A 21,387-nucleotide genomic window follows, 5' to 3' on the forward strand; every position below is an offset into this window, starting at 1 on the left:
TTTTTTTTTTTTTTTTAGATTTGTTTTCCGCTATCACTTGATGAAGATAAAGTTCATATTGATAAATTTTGAAGAAGACATTCCTGTGTGCGTTTCCTCCTATTTTTCCATTCTCAGGTTACAGTATTGGGACACACCGACTTYTAAGACGACAAAAACAGACGCCACGTCAGATCATCATCTCCACCATCCAACGTGGAAGCTACTAAAATAAATCCCACATCCAAACAAATGGGCATCAGTGCAGACACATAAAGTATGGAGACTCATTCTTGCTAAATACGAAGCATCAAGTCCATCAGTAACCCTACAAATGCACAGTCACGGTCAAAATAATGCTCAATATAAACATGGAGGTTTTGGCTTTTAATGATGCATCTAAAGAGTTCTTTCAACATGGTGAAACTACCACACAACTTCAAAACAACTATTTTTGTCAAACCCACACAAGAGCAACATTTTACACCCAGACACACACTGCCGCTAATATCCAGTTGAATGTCCTGCACACTTTCTGGCATCATTCTGACTGCAKTAAGGTCACTTGTACCAGGAACGGCTCGGTTACATTGGCTGATTTCTTGACTCAGACTCTGTTTTTGAGCACAGCTCATCAGTTTGGAATAGGATGAGGCCAGGACTTTTGTTAGGCTGTTCAGGAATCCTTCCAAAAATAGTTTTAAAACAGTCAAGCACGGTGGTGGCAGAATCATGGTGAGAGTATGTTTCACTACCAGTTGTATTGGTGTACCGCACAAATCAGATTGGACATGATTGGATGTTCAAACAGGAAACTGATTCCAGAACTACATCGGAGTTGGTTTTAGAACAGTTAATACTGCAGTCGGTAACTTTTATAACAAAATGTTGTTTTACGCATTTGTTAAAACTGTTAGCGTAATGAGACATGAGACAGGCAATCAGTGGGGAAAAAAGCTCCTACTATTGCTGTCTGAAGAAAAGCACCACTCCTGGACAAAAATGACCAATCAGAGCCAGGAGGAAGGTTTTAGTGTCGTCAATCAAGCTTGTGTACACACTTCTAAWATGCGCTACTGGCAGAGAAACAGGTTTACCGCTCCAGGAAAAGCATTTATTCGCCGTCATCGGCGGTCATGCCAAGTAGCCTGAAGATTCATGGCAGGCTTTGCTGATTTGAAGAAGCCGTGGGGTTGCAGAGAGAAACATGGAGGTTGTGAACAGCGCATACCCACGTATGATTGACAGCGCCAAGATTCTCCTCCTGGCTCTGAGTGTATTTCTGCAAATAACAGCATGACCGCAGAGGAAAGGAGCGTGACTTTCCACAGATTATCTGTCTCATGTTATACCGCCACAACATAGTGAGAGCTTTAAAAAAAAAACAAAATAAACATGTAAGAAACCAACGGTTTATAAAAGTGACATACTGCAGCTTTAACATACGGCTTCTGGAGTTTCTCCCAAGATGGTCCATCCCAGGAAATAATCCCATTTATACGTTTTCTRAAACTACAGATAAGAAAATTGCTCAAATATCGAGAGAGAATCTTGCTGGAAGCTGGCTGATTGGTAAGAAAAGCGGGTTGCTTCTTTGCAGCTCGCCAAACATCATTTATGAGGGCCTATGTACAGTGGCGCAACTACACATTATTCAGGTGGATGCGAAAACCAACCTGTAAAACTGACCTTTGGCWAAATCTGGTGATCCTTCGTTTATTTCTGCGATACAAAAACTTTAAAGAAAACTTTTGAGCACAGCTGGTCCACAGAGCCTGCATCGATGCCAGTCAAAGTCACAACATCTAAATCTCTCCTAATGCAGAGCTTTTCAGATTAATCAGCATTTAAACTGCACTACTGCATGCATGCGTCAGAGAGCGAAGCGTCAAAGCTGTCGCGTTTGGCTCCAAACAAGCGTTTAAACGTCTGTAAAGTCAGTCGCCATACCCTGGGGTGAACGGAAATCAGCAGCTTTGTGAACAGACTTGTCATTTAATGTCCATCTCAAACTATGCAACTAAAAACGTTTATCAAAAGTTTAGAGAGATTTCCGAGCTCCAACTTCTTAACAAGGATTATTCGAGCAATTACCTCAGCCCACCGGCACAAAGCCTTCCCGCGGTCGGASCTCTCGGCGTTCGCTGYGCTGCTGCCAGCGGTCTCAGCTGGTTTCCGCAAAACGCCACCACAGAAACCAGCGGCAAAAGACGCAGCAGCTGCTCGTTATTTTCCAATAGACAGCGGAATGAATGAATTGTTGTCCGACAGCGTGAATACATTCAAGCCGGGATAAGCCTCCGAAAACAGTTCCAGYAGTTAATTAGGGGGCTTTCATTTGAGGTTTTGATTCTACGCCTCGTCTTATTGGGGGACATTCTTCAGCTGGGGTTGAAGTATGACAACATGCAGCTTTAACGTTTAAAACAAGCTGAGTTTTAGCACTTCCGGTAGCCATCAACAAGCTTCCAGCATAATGTTGGCTTGATAAGTGACTGCACTTATTGGGGGAAATGCCAAGAGGAGCTTTTGAGCAAAGTTCAACATTCAAAGGCTTTGATACTGGGGCTTTGGAAATGTCGACCAGGAAGGTTGATGTCAGAGTTTCAAACCCAGTTTTGATGCGATTTTGGCATTACTATCCAGTTGGAAGACATCTTTATCTAACTTTTAACCGTCCGACCCAAACCGACATTTTAGGAGGTAGAGGGACAACCCAGGAACCACCAAGACTCATCCCCATCATAAAGAGACCACTGTCACTTTCCAATGTTTCAAAACTCACACCTTGAAGCTGGCCCAAATGGACAAGTTATCACCTCAAGTTATCAGCCAGGTGTCCAACCAACAGGACAAAGATCCCAAACAAATCAAARCYRACTTTGGACTGGATGAAGCAGGATCTAGCACGGTCCAAAYGTCAATCCTACAGAACATTAGCAGCTATGCCCCAAAGCAGGTCTGAGCCCAGAAACCACCAAATGGAACAGAGTTCAACTAATTCTGACAAGGAGAGTGGTCAAATATCCAGTCACAATAAAAATAAAATAAAATATAGGCTCTTCACAATCAAACTTTGGGGRGGGKGTRTWTTYWCAYWYKMGASWYTKWSMMYWTYTMTATWWWAAAAAAAAAAAAAAAAACCAGAACAGGAAAGAAATAACTAAAATAAATCAGTAAAATGCCAAACTGAGTAACATCCATGCYGAGGATGAGTGCATGCAAGGCWAGGCTCAAAATTATTCATACCACTGGCAGACTTGGATCTAAACGAGCTTTTAACTTTACCAACATGCTTCTTCTGACTCGTAGTACTATGCACATTCTGCAGCGCTGCAGCCAGAGTACAGACACAGAAAAGGAAACGGATAAAAAATAAATAAATGAGGGTGATGGCGTGGAGGACCACAAACTGCAGATTTAAAGATCACCACAATAATAATCCCAATAATAATCCATGGAAATTACAGACAGAGAAGAGTTTGACTGCTGCAAAGCCCATAAAGATTCGTTTTTTAAAGATTATTTAGAGGGGAATAAATAATTTATGACATGACACGTTTAATTAATAAAATAGTCGAAATCGATACACCCTCTTTTTCACTGCTTTGTTGCATTTTAAAACTCCTTGATTGAAGGAAAATCATTTTGGATCTAAATCTCTGGGAGGTATGAATAACTTTGGGTTTCAGACTGGAACCACACRAGGAAAAAACCTGAAAACGCATCAGACAATGGAGGAGGAATCCAAACTCCTCTTCCWGCCTCCCTCTAACACCRTCTCAGCGTCTTGCTCTAGTCGTCTCCTCGGTGACACACAAACTAATCCCTCATTATGGGATGTAAGCACCGGCACCCCGAAGCCCTGTTTTCTTTTTTTTTTTGTTCCTTTAAGTTTTCTTTCCTCCCCATATCGGGACACTCCAAACAGAAGAGATTACTGTAATCTGGGAACACTGGTGCAGACAGATTAGATTAAGCTCATTACACAGGGAAAATGCCGCAAGAAAGGGTTAATTCCACCTCAATCCACTGGTTCAATACACCTCAGATCATACACACACATACAAATATATGTATTTATGTATATTTGGTCACCAAAAAAGCTGGTATCATATGTAAAACATAAAATCCCTTACATAGATTTTCTCCCACGCCGTTCAAAAATGATTGCAAATTTCTGTAGTGTTTCTTTTAATAAGTGCAAATAATTCAGTACGTTCTTCTCCCCTCTAAATGCTTCCTTYGACATCCGCCTCCCTTTGTAGTTACAGCCCACGTGGTAAACAGGTCACACAGACAGACAGAGGAAGGAGAGGTTGGTTCATGCAGCTGTCTTGGACACCACATCGTCACGCCTTAAGGTGCGTTCTGTAGCATCGGTATGCGAGTGTGAATGAGAGAGATAACAGTACTGCAGCCAAGTCTCCACCTCACTGCTCTTTCATCCTGTGCGTTTTCGTTTGAGGGATTCCAGCTGTACGAGAGAAACAAAGTGTAACTACGTATGTTTGACTCGCAGGCAACAAAGCGGAACGAGTTTTATTCCGCCTTTACCTCACTCTCTACCATCTTCATCCTTCCCAGGGCATCCTTTGCAGCTTCCTATGAAAAAAAAAAAGAGAGAGAATGAAAATGAGAAAAAAAAACAACAACAAACATCCGACTACTCTGACCCGCCCACACTCACCCTGTTGCCTTGGCTGGAGTATTTTTTCACAGACTCAGAAAGTCCTTGGACGAAGCGCAGCAGCACATGTTCATACTCTGCACATATTGTGAAAACACGGGTAACAAAATTAAAAACAACGGCATGATTAAACGTTACAGTCACAACATGCAAACACACAGATATGATGGCAAAACCAGATTTTTGAGCAAGTTTAATAAAAAATAAATAAATAATACAGTGTCTCTCAAATGCATTTGAGCCCTTAAACTTTTACAGATTTGTCAAAACTAATTTTAAGGATTTTTACCATGGTTTCTTCAGTTTTCATCAACTCCAATTTAAGACTTTTTAAGACCAGTATGAAAGGCGTTTAAGACCTTTATCTCCACAGAAACATACAAACTTTGTCCAGCCAACTGGCRATAAATGATCACTTACTCATGATAGATGGAAAAAGAAGCTAGCTAGCTAATACACCTATGCTAGGTATGTTAGCTGTCAGTAAGCAATAGCTTAAACTGCCTGGAGTGCCAGAATGCAATGAAGAAGTCTGCGTGAGACTCAAACGATTGCTTGACAGAAAAATCCCGCAAGAAATAAAAACATAGAATATGGAAAATTAAGACAAAATTTAAGGCCTGTGGTTAACAAATTAATGCTAAACTTACTTTTCAAAATGAATTGAAGACCTTTTAAGGCCTTCATTTTAGAYTTCATGTGACAGACAAGTACATACATATGTATCCTATGATACTGAGGTATTAACAACCTTCATATTTATGAAGAGATCTGCAAGTCCAGAAATAAAAACTATTTAAAATGACCCAGAATAAACATATCTTCACTGCGCCTGACATGCAGTAGTAATAATTCGGACACAGGTCGATCTGAGACTTGGCGTGGGGCGAGTGCAACCTTCGCTCAYGTCCCAAATTAGAAAACCTGAAATGAGCGTGAAAGTGACCGAGCACAAGCTTCGCAAAGGAGCGACGTACACAGAATTAAATTATGCAACGCCTAAAGCCATCAGATGAGTCTGATGCGCATGGAGACAAGTGTGTGGATAAACCTTTGAGCCACGAATCTGAATGTGCACTACCTGTCAGCAGAGCAGGAGAGGCTCGCTCCAGCTGAGCTTTCTGCCAGCGCAGCCTGTGCGTGACCTCTTTGTGTTGATGAATGAGGTCAGATGGGGGATCGCGATGGTTTTTCTGGTAATCTGCAATCTGAAAGACGGCAGTAATGAGCGAGCGAGGCCTTGGCTAAACAGATGTCATGCGCACAGGCTTGGATTACACAAACCTTCCTCTCCAGCCGCTCCTTGTCGTAGTTGAGGAGGCTGAAGCTGTGGAGTTTGTACTGCGGAGGAGAGCCGTCGGGGCGACTGCTTCTGCTGCTCAACTCGTGTTTGGGTTTAGATCGAGGAGATGGGGCCTTACAGGGGCAGAGGGAAAACAGACCCGGCTCATCAACATGGACTGTCCTCAGACGTTACTTGCTGTAAGTCATTTCCGTTTAGAGGTGATCAGTAATGGTTAACTAAGTGGAAATATGGTTCACACAGCCCAGCACATGCAAATAAAGTCAGTTTGTGGATTTAAAAAAAATCTAAACATTTCTCATATTCTGAACAGGACGCTGAACGTTGCTGTAAACTTTGCTAGACTCAGGTGAGACGTAGACGATTTCTGCAGGAAGGCTTATTGCAGAAATACACCAACTGCCCTGTTTAATAAGACAGTCATCTAATTCTCTCATATATTCTCATATATTTTCTCTCTGACATCTTTGTCTCTTCTCCAAGATATTCGTTCTAGTGCCAAACTAAAAAATGTTGGAGCGTGAAGCAAAAGCCTTTGTGTTTTACTGATTCTTACGTCACCTAGTTGGGCAAACTGTTAGCTACTCACTCGCTCCTTTTGCCTCTCTGGAGGAGAAAGCGGCGACACCGGCTCCAGAACGAACCACTTCTCCGTCGTCGGCTGCAGGTCCATTCCTGAGAGAGGCTCTCTGATCTTCACCCTCACCTCCAGCTTCCCACCGGTAGCTTTACGGCCGTCCATCACCTGTCCAGACACACGCGTTCTCAGAGAGAATCAACAAAAATGCTCATGTGAACCGTACATTTTTTGATCACTGACGCTTACTTCTATGATCTCTCTGATTTCACAGTGGTTCTCCAGAGCCTCTAGTTTCAGCTGAGCAGTGCCCACTGCTCTGTCCGTCTTGAACAGACCTCTGCAGAAACACGGGGACGAGAAAGTAGATGGCAAAAGATACAACATGCACTGATTGAATGCAGCTTCAGAGCTTTCTAGAAACTTCCTGTTGAGGCTGAAGAAGAACTTCTAAATCGTCTCCTACTAAATGTTGAATCAGTTTGCTCTATTTTAGTTCCTTTACATATAATTACTGCATTGACAGTCAGTCTTTTCATGCTTTAGTCAAGACTAGATGATGATGTTCATCCTAAAAGCCGGGGTTTCTTATGCATGGATGTCGTTTCTGTGAGCAGCTTAGTGATAGAAATCGTAGTTTTTTTATGCAACTTAGTTATAAAGAAGCGCAGTGCAAATGGGAATGTTCTTCAAGAGCAGGATTTGTTGGGCTATAATCGCTTTGTCATGCAGTCACAACCATACAGTTATCTAAAAAAAATAGTTATAAATGGTTCATACCGTCACTTTTATTGTCATCACAACAGTACCACAAAACTTTAAGTCCATATCACTCACCTCTAATCCAAGCAGTAGCTCTTAGTGCAGCTGAGGTCTGAATTACATCTTAGATTAGATGCGGCTTCAGCAGCTGAAACAACCCGCTAATCAAAATTTGTACTTATTTTGAATATTTATAGTCTTCTGAGTCCCATCAGCCCTTTTATCTTCTGGGGTCTCTTTGTTTTAGCTTGTTTCTAGTCAGTCAGTTTTACTAAAATCATTGCTTTTTTTTATTCAGTTGTATATATTGTATTGAATAGTGTATTTTTCCCTGACATTTCGCCGACACTGTGAGTAGTTTTACCCCTTGTGGACGACTTCAAACTTGATGCCTTTGGACTGAACAACCCGTTTGAATCCTCTGTGGGTTCGGTTAATGTTGAGTCTGAACTGCTCTTTGAACTCTGGACTGCTGCTGCTCTTCACCGTGCCGGTTTTGTCCCTCTGGGCGTCCTCCTACACACACACACACACACACACAAACGCACCGTTCAGCACAGACGCGTGCAGCCAACACCGACTCAAAACAACCGGGCGAGCAAAAGACGGAGCCTCACCGAGCTGGGAAAGGGAAATTCAAATTTTACGCTGGCGTCCAGATCATTAGGAGAGACGCCTGTGGAGTCAAGAGTTCGGTGTGAACGGCCTCAGATTTACCAGGTTGCAAAGCACTAAACCTCGAAGACGCGCACGTCCTCCGTACCTGATGGAGCCGGCAGGTTGATGCCTCGGATGATGTATAGTACCAGGTCACTGGGAGACAGGTTGGAGTTGATCCTGTGTGACGGACAAACAACCAATCAGGATAAAAGCCAAATAATTTTGGCTGTTTTATGAGTCACGCAGCTTTTAGCTTGATATCATGCTGGAACAGAGATTCACTGAGTCACAGTGAGTCACTCTGACTCATCTCCCACACTACTGAGGTAAAGCGGTCCATTTCCAGGACCAAAACATATTTCACTAAATTAAAACCCTGCTTCATTGGAAAAGAAATAAATGACATCAAACCAAATTAAATGGAATATTTCTATTTGTTTCCGGCACATTTATCTAACATAATCCCTCTGGTTTAACTCTATGACCCTCTCACTGCATAGAAAATGACTTCTCTTTTACATTTCTATAACTAAGGACGACATTTTTGTTATCCAAACTATGAGTAGCTTCTTCGGGAAACTAATTCAACCTCAAGAATCCCAATGATCAATCCGTAAATATAAAAAAGACAGAGTGAAATCTGATGGGGATGAAACCGATTTACTTTGCAGAGTTGAAGGTTCTCTCCTGGGTGAGGCACTTGGGGACCGGGTGGCCCTTGGCGTGGGCATTCTTCAGCAGCTCTATGTACTTCATGGTCTCCTCAACCAGCTTCTCAGACCTGAGGGGAGACAGAAGGGAGGCTTTTGCACAAACACTGACGGTGCAAGATATCTGAAGTCAGCAGAGACAGCCGTCAAAGCGCAGCGTGCCAGACCGCGCTAATTGTTACACCCAACAAGAGTGTTGGATGATCAATGCATGACGCTTTTCAGAGTGTAAATACGAGGGGAAAAAGGAGAAGTGAAAATATGTTCCTTACTTCAAAGCCTCGCCTACGTTGCCCATGAGTGTGAACTGCTGAGAGAGGCCCAAACATTTCTGTTTCACATTGGGACACAAGAAGAAGAAGATGATTGTGGGTAAGAAAACATGCGACAACAAAGGGACGGAAAATATGGAGAAAATGGAAAATAACTTACAGATTTATAAAAAGATTCACAATCCAATAACATCAAGAGACCGGTGCACACATTTTAAAAGGTGACGTGAAGGAATATTTATACAACAGACTTTTAAACAAAACAGGTTCTAACCTCGTGTTGCTTTCGTAGGAGATCCATGAGTGCTTGGTACTTTTCACTGGAGCGAGGAGAGGCCCGGGAACGGCCCAGGGAATAATCATCCTCACTCACTGGAGCGCTTGGAATCTGATCCGAAGCAGTTAGAAAAATGTGATTAAAGTGTTTAAAAACAGAAACAAAAATCTCCAGAAACAGTCGAGTAACGAACATGACAAAAACAAAACAGCACTAAATCTGTAGTGTACATTTTGTTTTACCACATGGGCCAAAAACTGTTGAAACTGCATTCATTTAAATACATTTAGCTTCGTTCTAGTTTCTAGGAGTAGAACATGTTTGTTTATTCTCAGCAGCAAGAACAGGATACAAGTCACAATTTCCTGTATTAAGCCCAGTTTAATAAATGGGGCCAACCAAGTCTGCTTTTGAACAAAAGTTTCTGGACATCTATGATCACAATTCCTATGAAAACCAAACAAAATGGGTTATTGGAAGACAAATACTTTGTGTCGTGTCTAAGCCTTTCACAATTTGAAAAATTTTGTTTGTCTGCATCTTGTCTGAAAGGCCTCTCACATCAGTAAAGAAAAAGAAAATTATCAGAGATATCCCCCTGCCTACATTTACCAGAATATTTGCAACACGTCATTGAAATCTATTCAAATATTGTTTATGTTTCTCTGTTGGTTTGAAGTGAGCATCCGGTTTGAGGTGATGTCCCGTTGATAATGAGACAAACAGAAACACAATATTCTGGGTAAATCCGTGGAGGGGCTGAGTCAGACAAATCAATAGGTTATATGAAACATAGCTGAATAAAACAGTCGGATATGATTTAAAGAAAAAAAAATCACTTGGGATGAAAGATGTTGGTGTGGAATAATAATGTATGACTGATGACTACAGAGCTTCCCATCTGGAAGCAGATACAGAAAACGTAAAAAGGTCCGACTTTCCGCCATCTTGTTTCTACAGGGTGGGCCATAAGTTTCCATACGTAGAAGAATGTAAAATGTATACTTCTTTTATATTTCTGATACCCAAGAAGATGCGTTTGACAAAAGAGCAAAGAATTGAAATTATACTTATGGCTGGATCAGGAAGCAGTCGCATGGTTGCACGAGACTTTAACAGAAAACATGGAGCGAGCATCACACACCACATGGTGGCAAAACTTATTTGCAAGTTTCAGAAAACTGGAAATGTTGCAGATCAAGACGTGCAGAAATAAATGACAAAATCCCACAAAAATAAAAATAGTTGTCCAATATAAAATGTTTATTTTTTTCTAGGTATGGAAACTTATGCCCCACTGTTTATTTTGCATTGAGTGCAGCTGCAAGAATTATTAGCTAAAGCCAATATCTTTATAACCTTTGTGATGTCAACAGGAAGGCCAGACTTTGCAGCCGTAACCATGGGATCCAGTCCTTTGGCGTGCCTGAGGTGCTGCGCTGCTCCAGTCATGTCCTGAAAACGACCAACTATGTGAATACATCCACTGCCGCGCAGCAGACTGCCAAGAACAGGCAACAAAATGTCCACAAACAGCAGAGAAACACCAAACAGGTGGGGGAAAAAATAAGCAACCCGTAGCTCACCTTCATCTGTTTGGAGCGAAGCGCTGCACGCAAAAAGGCCTGTCGTCTTAGCAACAGAAAGTCTAGTTGCTGCTGGGCTGAAAATGCAGTGAAAACATAAATCTGGGTTTTAGATTTATGATACATTTCAGACATGAGCAGCACCCTGCAAAAGTATTTGCACTCCAGAAACCTGGCATTTCCYGTGCTTGAGCAACCAGGAAGTAACATTCATGCCCCTTATTCTGACACCCCTAAAGAAAATCTATCGCAAGCAACTGCCTTCAGAAGTTATCTAATTGACAGAGTGTAATTTAAACTCAGTGTAAATCCAGCTGCTCTAAATAAGTTTGGTTTAAATTAAACCATTCTGCTTCCGATTCATTATGCACTGCCTTTTGTGGTAACTCACATGACATAAATTGGCGCTAAAAGTTATTAGAGCTGTAACGATTAATTGCGATGAATCTATTACAGAAAAAAAGTTGTCAATTAATTTGGCAATTGATTAATTATTACATGGAGTATACAGACTAAAAAAAGGCCATTTGCTGAAAAAAAAMCCCACATTCAGAGCAGTAATGATGTCAAAACTGCACATTTTTAAATTCAAACATAATTCAAAAATAGTTTATTGAGCCCAAAGGGAAATGAAAAGTKGTTGTAACTCATTTATTAAAGAGGCTGTGGGCAGGAAGGATCTTCTGTAGCAGTCTGTATCACAACGAATTTGAAGATGCCTCTGACTAAAGACACTGTTTTTCTATGACAGTCTCATGAAGAGGAAGCTCAGGGTTGTCCCTAATTTTCTTGACTTTTTTCTTTGCACCGTCATCTCCAGCATTTCCATTTAAGATTAAAAAAAAACTTTGTCTGTACATATGTTTTAACCAAAACTCCTCAAATGGCATAGTTTTAGCTTCMCCCGGTTCAAATTCATTACAGTAATGCTATGTTCCTTCATTTTTGACAACAAAATCTTAATTTTCTTGTTTTAAAAAATTTATTTTGTTTGCTTATTTGTATATTTACATGCAGTTCTAATATTGTATAAACAACTTTAAGTAGTTAAATGATAAATCTGTAGAATATGTCATTTTTAAAATCAGACTGAATAAATGATTACTAAGATAATCGTTACGATGTCACAACATCATAAAATTTCAAGTGTTTCTTTTATTAAGGCACTACAGGCAGAACACGCTGAGTTTTGAACCAACCTTTCGGTCCCAGTTTTGGAGCCGAGGATCCTGCAGGGACTGGGGGAGCCGGAGACTTTGCTTTCTGCACAGGTGGACGCACTGCAGGCTGCAGAAAGGAAAATCATCAGACAAACCAAATACCCCCACAAACAGATGTCTGGCTGATGGTTTAAACTGTGGGCATAGCTTGGAATAGAGAAAAAAAATCTAACATATTGTACATTAACATGAAAAGCTTCTGTAGCTACTGCTTTGTCATAAGTCATTAAGCAACAAAGCAATCCTGCAGTGGGTAGAAGGTGCAGAGCAGGAAACAATACTGATAAAACAAACAAACAAAAAAAACAACTTTCTTTGAAGCTGCAGGAGCTGAAATGGCACCAAATGAAGATTTTCTTTCTTTAATCCATAGACAGATTTCCTGGCTGCACTGGGATATTTGGGCCGTTTTGTGCAGCTCTCCATCTTTTTCATCCCCACCTTGGCAGCCTCTTTCTGTCCATCCTCGTCGTCATTATCATCGTCTGCATCGGCATCCTGATTCGCTATTTTTATAGCCGTTTCCAGGACACCTATGAGGTTCTGCTGACTCCCCTCTGAGCCCTGGAGAGGAGGACAGCCTGGAGAAAACACGCACGCACGCACGCACGCACGCACGCACGCACACACACACACACACACACACACACACACACACACTCAATAAGCTTAACAAGTCAAAACTTAACAACTGGAGTCAAAACCGGAAACAAAATATACAGGAAGTTACCAGGAGGCACCGGCAGATCGTTCAGGTTGACAGGTCGGCCTGCGCTGTGAGCTTTGATGGCGTCCTGGTATTGCTGTGAACAGAGGAAAAAAAATCATGGATGGTTTTGATTTAAAACAAAACTCTGGGAGGCTCGCTACCGAAAGAAAAAGGGAGGCAAGCAAAACAAAAGTGGCTGACGCAGCAAATAACTCAGAATGGCGGGTTAAAAAAAMCAAAAAACTCATCAATACAGCCAAACCTCAGCAGAAGTCATGGAAACCCGTGTAGATGGAGACTACGTCCAAGAACACATTCAAAAATAACTTTACTGATGTAAGTGTAAAAACTACGCTTGAAGAGAATAAAAAATATCCAAGCACAGGTTTTACAAACACCTTCATGTCATGGAATCATAAAGCACACACACAGACCCAGCCAGGTAAATCACTTCCTGCTGCTACGAGATGGATCTGCACCTCGGTTTTAGTCAGGATCTGTGCTGAAGTCGCTTTAGTCACAAACACAGCGGATGCAGACAAATATTTTCTTGCAGTGAGCTACTAGTTGAGACTTGACAACGCAATCCTCAAAACTTTACAGCACCTGTCGGTTTCAGGCAGGAATCACACCAAGATCGTTCTGAATCAATAGGTGATCTGAATGTTTTTAATGCAGCGCCGCAGAGGCACAAGAAAATCTTCTAGCAGAATCATTCAAAAATAAAAAGCATTGATTGAACTGAAAAATATGTATTTGACATAAAAATAAATTCTTCAATCGTCTGTGAAATCCCTGACCTGATGCTCAAAGCAAGCGCCACAGCAGGTTCCCGCTCTTCGTTTTATCCCATGTCAAAAATACCACTGGCTTTCAGCAGGTGGTATTTTTTCACACAAACACCTTAGGTTTTCCAGAATATGAGGCTGCTCACCATAACTACAACATACATAATTAATAAGAAAATAGCACAAAATTCTGCCTGAAATGTGATATTTCATCTAAAACCAGGCAAACTGTGTTAACACAGAGCGGTACCGTTTGTCCAGTTGATACAAGAGCAGATCTTCCTCTGCATGTAATTTCAGAAATAAACAGAAGATCAGAAAGGAGTTTGGGAACCCGTTAKGACTCGCAATTAGCTTTGTAAATTTTCCCCAATGTGTCAAAAAAGTTATATTGATAAAATAGCTAATTTTGTGAGATGTTTAAAGCAAGTGAGCTTTTAAAATGTGATTAATGTGTGCAGCTCTATTTTCAGCTCCTTTAAGTGAGAATAAATCAACAAAACCTTGAAGATTTCTAGGGATTTTTCACAGATGTTACTCCATCTTTCTGGTTTATCAGTTTACCCTCGACTATAGTGTTCTACAATGACACTATAATCTTTCAAGTCAAATATACACCACCAAGATACCAAAACAAAATGAAAAAGGTCAGTCACACAGGCCATGTAAGGTGATGAGTCAATTCTTAGGGAGGGAAAAACTAAAGAAATTCCCTTTAAAAAGGCATCATTGAGGCTACCTTAATAATCCGCTGGTGCATGCGAGCTTTCCGATCGTCTCCTTTGCTCTTGGCTCCCTCTGCTGCCTGCTTGTAAATGTCCATCCTCTGCTTCAGGGCCTCTGCCACGCTGCTGGGAGCAGGAAGGTCTGTAGAAAGAAACACAAATACTCCTRGATGCGAAATTTAACATGATTATGTTGTTTTCACAGTTCAAAAACAATATTTGAGCTACCACTCAGACATTTAACACAGAACTAATGCATGTTTGTTAATATACCTTAAAATTACCATYAACTATGTTCTCTTTATGAAAGGTTTTGTGTTTTGATTCTTGTTTTGTCTAAACGTATTTTTTCTTCTTCATCTTGCCACCTAGTGGCTAAATTCTGCAACTGATCAGAACTGATTAGATTCCTGTTCAGTTGCCATTAATGTTTGCCTGGCTAAGAGAAAAAAAAGATTATTTTTTCAAATCTTTTACACTGAGAAAAAAATAGAACAAAATCCTTCAGCCTCTGATCAACTTTAATAAACAATAAACAAAACAAAAAAAACTTTTTAAATGCGCTCAAATCTCAGTGAAAGTTTATACTACTGCAATTTTAGGTACATTTATTTAAAGATTGTAGATTTTTTTTCGTAAGAAAATAGTGAACACATAAAGTGTTTAAGAGGCACCACTGAAAAAGGAGGATCCTTACTGTTGGTGGCTGTCTGGGTGGGTGCAGGAGCAGCAGGAGCAGCAGCAGGTTTGGTAGCTGCCTGAGGAGGAACAGGTGCACTCTGCTGCTCCACTGAATCTCCTGCAGATAATCAGAACMGTGCAGAAGTAAGTACTGGTCACCTTAGTAACAAAAACTTAAAGTGAAATTAAATAAAATTAAACGGTGCTCCTGATTTAGACTTTATCAGTCCTTATTAAATAACTAATAAATTAACYGATTTGGCTCATATTTACTCAGAATATTGTGGTCAGAATAATATGCCACGCAGTTCAATTATACCTGCAACTCATCAAATAATGCTAAATGTTTTCACTAAATCCRACAGCACTGACTCTCAAARACTAAAAAAAAAAMCATAAAGCTTGGCTGCAGCGTTTAAACATGGTGAWAAAAATCAACATTCATAACCAATAGCTCTGTCTAAATGAAGCCATTAATATAATTCTTATCTGTCCCATAAAAACCGTAAAAGATCAAGTTTCCTGCACTGGCTCCAGTCTTTAATCCTGAATTCATAACAGAAGAGATATCTGCTCCTGTTGCCTGATCCTCAACTGAGAKATTTGTYRAGTTTCTCTCATTTTACCTGCAGTGCTGCACACTCACCTGGAGGGGGAGGTAGCGAGCTCAGTTCCACTGGTTCCCCTCGGTCCACAGCCTCCACCAGCGAGTCGAGCTTCTGCAACGATGGAGGACAGAACACCTCGTTGACTCTCCGTCATTTTGAGGCAAACGGACCTGCCAGAGCGGTAGCGGTGTTACCTTGGCAGTGAGGTAGTGCTGCTTGGCCAGGTTGACGTCACCGCTCTGCTTGGCCTGAATGGCAGCCATCTTGTACTCCCTCTGTCTGGACAGCACTGCCCGTTTCAGCTCTACACGGAGCGAAATTATCAATACAAGTTAGTTTCCTGTTACGGAGACTAGGTGATTCTACACAGCAAAAACATAAAATTTTACCAAGTATTTATAGTCTAGTTTCTAGTGTAAATAGATTGATACACTTGAAATAAAATAAAACTAACTTTTCAGCAAGATATAGGAGCTTGTTTGAAGTTCTTAAACATGGGGAAATATCTTGTTTTAAGTGAAAACATGTCAGAGGAACTAGTTCTTTATCAATATTAAAAAATTATCGACTTAAACCATGCTCCTATATCTTGCTAAAAAGCTACATGTAGGGCAGCACCTAATGATTATTTTAGTTATCAATAAATCTGATTATATTTGACGATTAATCAGATCATAAAATGGCACATTCTACAGATTTTTTATTTCAGTTTTTTCATACAATATCAGAAACATATTTAAAAGTGCAAATAAATAATTCAATTCCTTTTTAAATGAGAAAAATATTTTATTGCCCAGGATTCAACAACACGCTTGACCATTTGTAGCAAAAAACATACTTATAACATCAACACGTGAAAAGCTCAGTCATTTCTGCTTTACTTAACATCAGTATAGTGAAGGGCTGATATGTTGACTACTTTTTCAATTAATTGATTAATAATTGAATATTAATATACAATACATTTTTCCACTGAATTTGAACCACGTGATGCTCATATTAAATGCAAAACGTAAATATTGTTTGTATAGTTTTGGCTTACCTATCTGAATATGTTGTTCTTTCAGAAAATGACTTTTTTTTTTTAACCTGGATGCTCCAGTTAACAGTTAATCGATTACTAAATGAGTTGACAATTATTTCAACAATCAAATAGTTACTATTAATCGGATACTTTTGAGTTGGTTTGTCTTATCGCAAGCGCAATAAGATATTTGGACCAGAAACTAGACTAAATATACTTAGTAAGACTTGTGAAAGGGGTCCCCAGTTACCTGAGTGCTGGGCGTCAGGTTGACTAGGCGTCAGGGGGGAGATGGCAGGCGTTCCTGGGGTGATGGCAGCAGCTGGTTTTTGGGGAGGGGTCAGATGTCTAGGTTTAGTGTTCAGAGTTTCTGGCGCTGGCTCCCTCAGTGGTCTCTGATTAGAAGGAGGGGAGGGAATCAGCGTGGGCGGTTCTCGTTCCTTTACGGGTTCAGGCTCGGCTGGAGCGTTTGATTTTGCGCCAATGGCAACCGGAGGAGGAATCTCCTCTTCATTGATTGGCTTCCCTTTTTTCACAGACGTCAACATGGACTGCAACGTCTACAATTAGAGAGGACAGTCATAAACACACAGAGTCGATCTGTATATAAACAGAGAACCGTAATGTCGCACATGGGAAATTTTTCCATTTCGTTTTTATCAGTTTACCTTTAACCCTCTGTCATATCTTCGCACTTTACTGGTCTCGCCTGCAGCCTTGGCATTGGCTGTAGCCTTCTGATACATATCAAGGCGCTCCAACAGGCGAGACTCCAACCCTGACGCTCCGCCGGGAGCGCTGGGAGAAGAGACGCTCACTTTAGGAACAGTGGGAGTGACAGCGGGACGCGCTGGAGSAGGAGCGTCCGCCTCGTCATCCTCCAACACTTCGTTTAATTCTGCCTGCGAACAGAGCAAGAACAAGAAATACACAAAGCAACTGAGATAAGAGTTGCATCATTATGGCAACAAAAAGGTAAATGTGGGATATTGTGAGTAATTCAAAAAGTGCCCAATAATGTGATTTAAGACCTTATTTTTAATGTCTAAAATTGATGAAAAGTGTGTGTGTTTYACCAGCAGGTCTTCGTCATCCAAATCTTCGTCTCCCATGTCCTCGTCGTCCAGATCTTTCATACACAGAGCCGCCATTCGCTCAATTTCAGCCATTGGAACAGGAGCTGAAAAGAAACAATTAAAAACAAACCAAAAAGGGTTTGTTGTTGAGTCATTTAAGATGAATCCATRATCAACACTTTAAAGTGAGAGTCGTTATCCTTCTCTTTGATTTTAGCTGATGTTCAGTGGTTTTTTCCTCTGAATTGGACGTTGTTCTCTCTGTATTGATTGAACGAAGAGTTTCTTACCTTTCCATTCTTTAAGAGAAATAAACTGAGTCTTGTTTCCAAGCCTCCCTCTAATCCCTCGGGTTTGTTCATATTTTTCCTKCCATCTTTCAAGCGGTAAAAAGCAAGAGAAGTACACTCACATCTTCCGTCCCCTTTCTTCCCTTGTGGTCTCCCTCCTTTTCCTCCTCCTCCCACCAAACTAAGGAGCTCTGCCTCCAGGTCCTCGTCRTTTCCACCATCGTCCATCCCTCCGTCTGGGGTAAGGTCGAGAAGAAGCCCCATCTGAGAGCCAGACAGAAGGARAACCGCTGAATTACATGTAAAACTAATATTCTCTACCTCAACAAAACATCATTTTAAGTTCACATTAGAACACTTTAAGCTTTGACCACAGCACAGATTTGATTTCAGTCAGGATCTTGAACAGTTTGAATTGCTGCAGGAAMTATTTTCACACTCATCCCCAAAAATATCTGATGAGTTATAATATTTTCCTCATGGTCCTACAATCAAATGTGTAGCACTAACGGAAAAGCAAGACATATTTTTTTATAATTAAACCACAACCTTACTGTGCCTTCAATAAGCAGTCACACCCTTTAACTTTTCCACATTTTGCCACAATATAACCACAAACTTCAATAAATGTTATTAGGATTTTATGCAAGATATAAACATAAAGTATGCTGCATTTTTTTAACAATTAAAAATAAATAGATTGGATGGATTTTTTAAAGCCCGTTTTACTCTCATACTCCAAGATCAAATTTCTGACAACCAGCTGATTTCAGAAATTGTCCAATTAGCAATTAGAGTCTGCATTTGAGTAATTACATTTTTAGTTTAGTTCAATTCAGAATATTTATACTGCACCAATTCACAACACATCATTTCAAGTTACTTTACAAAAATGTTATTTCAATCAATCACACATACAGTTTAACTGAACTGATTTGATAGTTATCAAAYAGTGCATTTAGTTCAGTTCGTCATTCAAATTTGTATAAGTTTTCTATCCAACRTAAAAGGTTCAAGGTGTGGAAGTAGCTTTCTGTAGGATCCACAGCTGTTAGTTCTGGCATCTTGTATTTTACTGATATATATATATTTTTTTACATTGCTGTTAGGTGTAAACTCATTTTATTAAATCTACATTTCACACATTTCTGTGGCGTTTGTAGAGCTCCGCCTCAGCTATTCTTCCACGTTTTGATTTTATTTAATTCCAGTATTCTTTGCCGTCTCTTTAGCCGTTTTATTTCTCCTTTTAATACTGACTGATCATTTGAACCTTATTACACATTATGACTAAAAATACCTCCAATCTCTTGTCAGTTGAAACATCAACGCAGTACTTTTCCACTAGACAGTTTTTCATTTAGTTAACTCCAGGAGATAATTTTAGCATCAGGCACAATTCACAGATTTGGTTATGGGATATGACWGGTGTTACCTGTTTGGCTCTGGCTGCCCCTTGACCCCGGGGAGGAGGGTTCCTGCTGCGACTCATGGGCTGTAAACACCAGTGAGAAAAACGAGTTAAAATAATTAAATCCCTTTGTTTGAAATAATGCGGCAAAGAAAATKATCCAAACTGTCACATATCGTGTTAGCGTCTCTACTCCTGTTAGCTTCCAGCTAAAAGAAACCTCACAGCTTTTGCTTTTTCTGACTGGCTGTTTTTACCTTCACAGCTCTACTCAATGTCGCTTTGCTCAGCTCGGTCACTCAGATTTAAAACTCCTTCCGTACAACTTTAATCAGGTAAACAAAGAGGGGCACTCCTATATGTAAGCGTTTAGTTTGAGGTGTCAAAACAAGAACAGTAAGCCGTGCAAATGACTTCCTGTATGGCGCTTTACGGCTGGTCGAAAACACGCCCATAGTTGACGTAAAGCAGTGACGTTTGATCCTGTTAAAGGCACACGCAGTTCAGGTGAGCAGTTTAAGGTTGGTGAATTTTTTATTTTTTTTTAAATAGTCCTTAACATTAAGAGACTAAATAGAAAATGAGACAAAATTTTGCTCGAACTCAACTGATAACTTAATTTAAGATGCCGGTTATGTTCACGACAATTTTTCACTGAGCTAGCTAGGTGTAATTTGGGTGCTATATGCTCAAATATTTTGGTGAATATTTTCTTTCGGTGTAAATAGCTTTGTTTACCCTAAAATAAATATTTGATGGTTAGTAAAGTAAAATTTTAAAATCTTGTTTGCATTGTGTTGTATTCTGTCATATCTTTAAATGAACTTTTTTCTTTCTTTTAGTTGGCAAAAATGACCGAAGGGGAAACAAAGTTTAACAGCAACGGTAAAAATAAATAAATAAATAAATGAATAAAAATTTTAAAACACTCGTATTATTTATTAAAACTTTTTTTTTTTTTTTTTTACTTTTTTGTCTTAAAAAATTCTTAATTTTTATTTTGTATATAGCTGTCTATAATCATCGCTTTACAAAAATGTTTAATATCCCTCGAGATTTTTCATATTCACTACACAAAGTTCAATATACTTGAGATATTGTTTTGTAACCTTTCCCTGCTTTAAGCTTCCCCATAGGTTTATACATAACCTGTTCAACAAATTCCTTTGTTTTTATKATGCTGGTTGTTCTTTAATGTTCTCTAGTAAACCACAAAGGTGGACTCTATTTACTAAMAAGGCAGAGTTCGAAATTCAGTGCAGTTGTTTGACTTTTATTTAGAGGTAGTAGAGTATCTTTAATTTCATACTTTCAGTTCCTACCCATCAAATATGTTTTTAAACTCCAGTTAACAATCGGTCACTATACTAGTTGACGATTATTTCAATAATCGATTAATTGTTTCAGCTTTACTGTCTTTAATTGATTAGGAATGTTTTTGTATGTTTTAAGAGGACATGGCTCCACCCCAGACTCGGTCCCTGAGGTCAAAGAAAAGGACCTGTCCAACTGATGAATCCTCCCAGGAGGTCCAGGTTGTTCCCCTTCAAAAGGTATTTAGGACTTGAACAGAGCCTTTGAATGGTATTACATTTAAACAAACTGACATGTCAGACTTTTTCTTTAATTATTAGGATGCAGAAGGAGATATTAAAGAAGCCGATAAGACGCTGCAGCAGACTGATCTCCAAGAAAGTGCAGCAGTCCCAAATATACAGCATGAGGGAGAGGAGCGGTCCAGTCTCTCAAAAGCAGATGAAAATGACTCAGAAGAGGTAGATGCCACAGACGTCGCAAATAATGGGAAAGAAGAGACCRCTGTCWGCGATCCCAGGGATCGTTTTGAGCTGGAGACCAGCTGCGAACAAACTAAAGAKTCTACCAACGGAAGCGAAACAGGTTCAGAAGAATGTAGCAGATCGCCAGGCCAACCCCAGATGTTTGTGCCCGCCGCTGAAGACGACAGAAAACCCAGCTGCGCTGTTTTGGAGAAGCAACTGGAACGCTCCAACTTGAAGAGAAGTCAAGACACCAACGAC

General features: G+C 40.2%; 1 protein-coding gene across 1 annotated transcript; it reads right to left on the reverse strand.

The window, feature by feature from the left end:
* Nucleotides 1-3,852: 3,852 nt before the first annotated feature.
* On the reverse strand, nucleotides 3,853-19,776 carry cc2d1a (coiled-coil and C2 domain containing 1A). The gene is made up of 28 exons (XM_008410554.2): nucleotides 19,606-19,776; nucleotides 19,373-19,432; nucleotides 18,060-18,201; nucleotides 17,648-17,751; nucleotides 17,240-17,473; nucleotides 16,822-17,131; nucleotides 15,742-15,851; nucleotides 15,586-15,658; nucleotides 14,956-15,057; nucleotides 14,273-14,400; nucleotides 12,767-12,839; nucleotides 12,478-12,617; nucleotides 12,016-12,103; nucleotides 10,817-10,893; nucleotides 10,590-10,685; nucleotides 9,228-9,341; nucleotides 8,954-9,012; nucleotides 8,636-8,752; nucleotides 8,075-8,148; nucleotides 7,929-7,987; nucleotides 7,676-7,827; nucleotides 6,799-6,889; nucleotides 6,562-6,717; nucleotides 5,954-6,085; nucleotides 5,751-5,877; nucleotides 4,670-4,746; nucleotides 4,537-4,584; nucleotides 3,853-4,456 (listed from the first exon to the last, which is right to left on the reverse strand). Exons 2-28 carry the CDS (start codon nucleotides 19,427-19,429, stop codon nucleotides 4,424-4,426), a joined length of 2,973 nt encoding a protein of 990 aa, XP_008408776.1. The 5' UTR covers nucleotides 19,430-19,432; nucleotides 19,606-19,776; the 3' UTR covers nucleotides 3,853-4,423.
* Nucleotides 19,777-21,387: the final 1,611 nt, after the last annotated feature.

Source organism: Poecilia reticulata, linkage group LG1, assembly GCF_000633615.1.
Source record: "Poecilia reticulata strain Guanapo linkage group LG1, Guppy_female_1.0+MT, whole genome shotgun sequence".
Taxonomy (NCBI): Eukaryota; Metazoa; Chordata; class Actinopteri; order Cyprinodontiformes; family Poeciliidae; genus Poecilia; species Poecilia reticulata.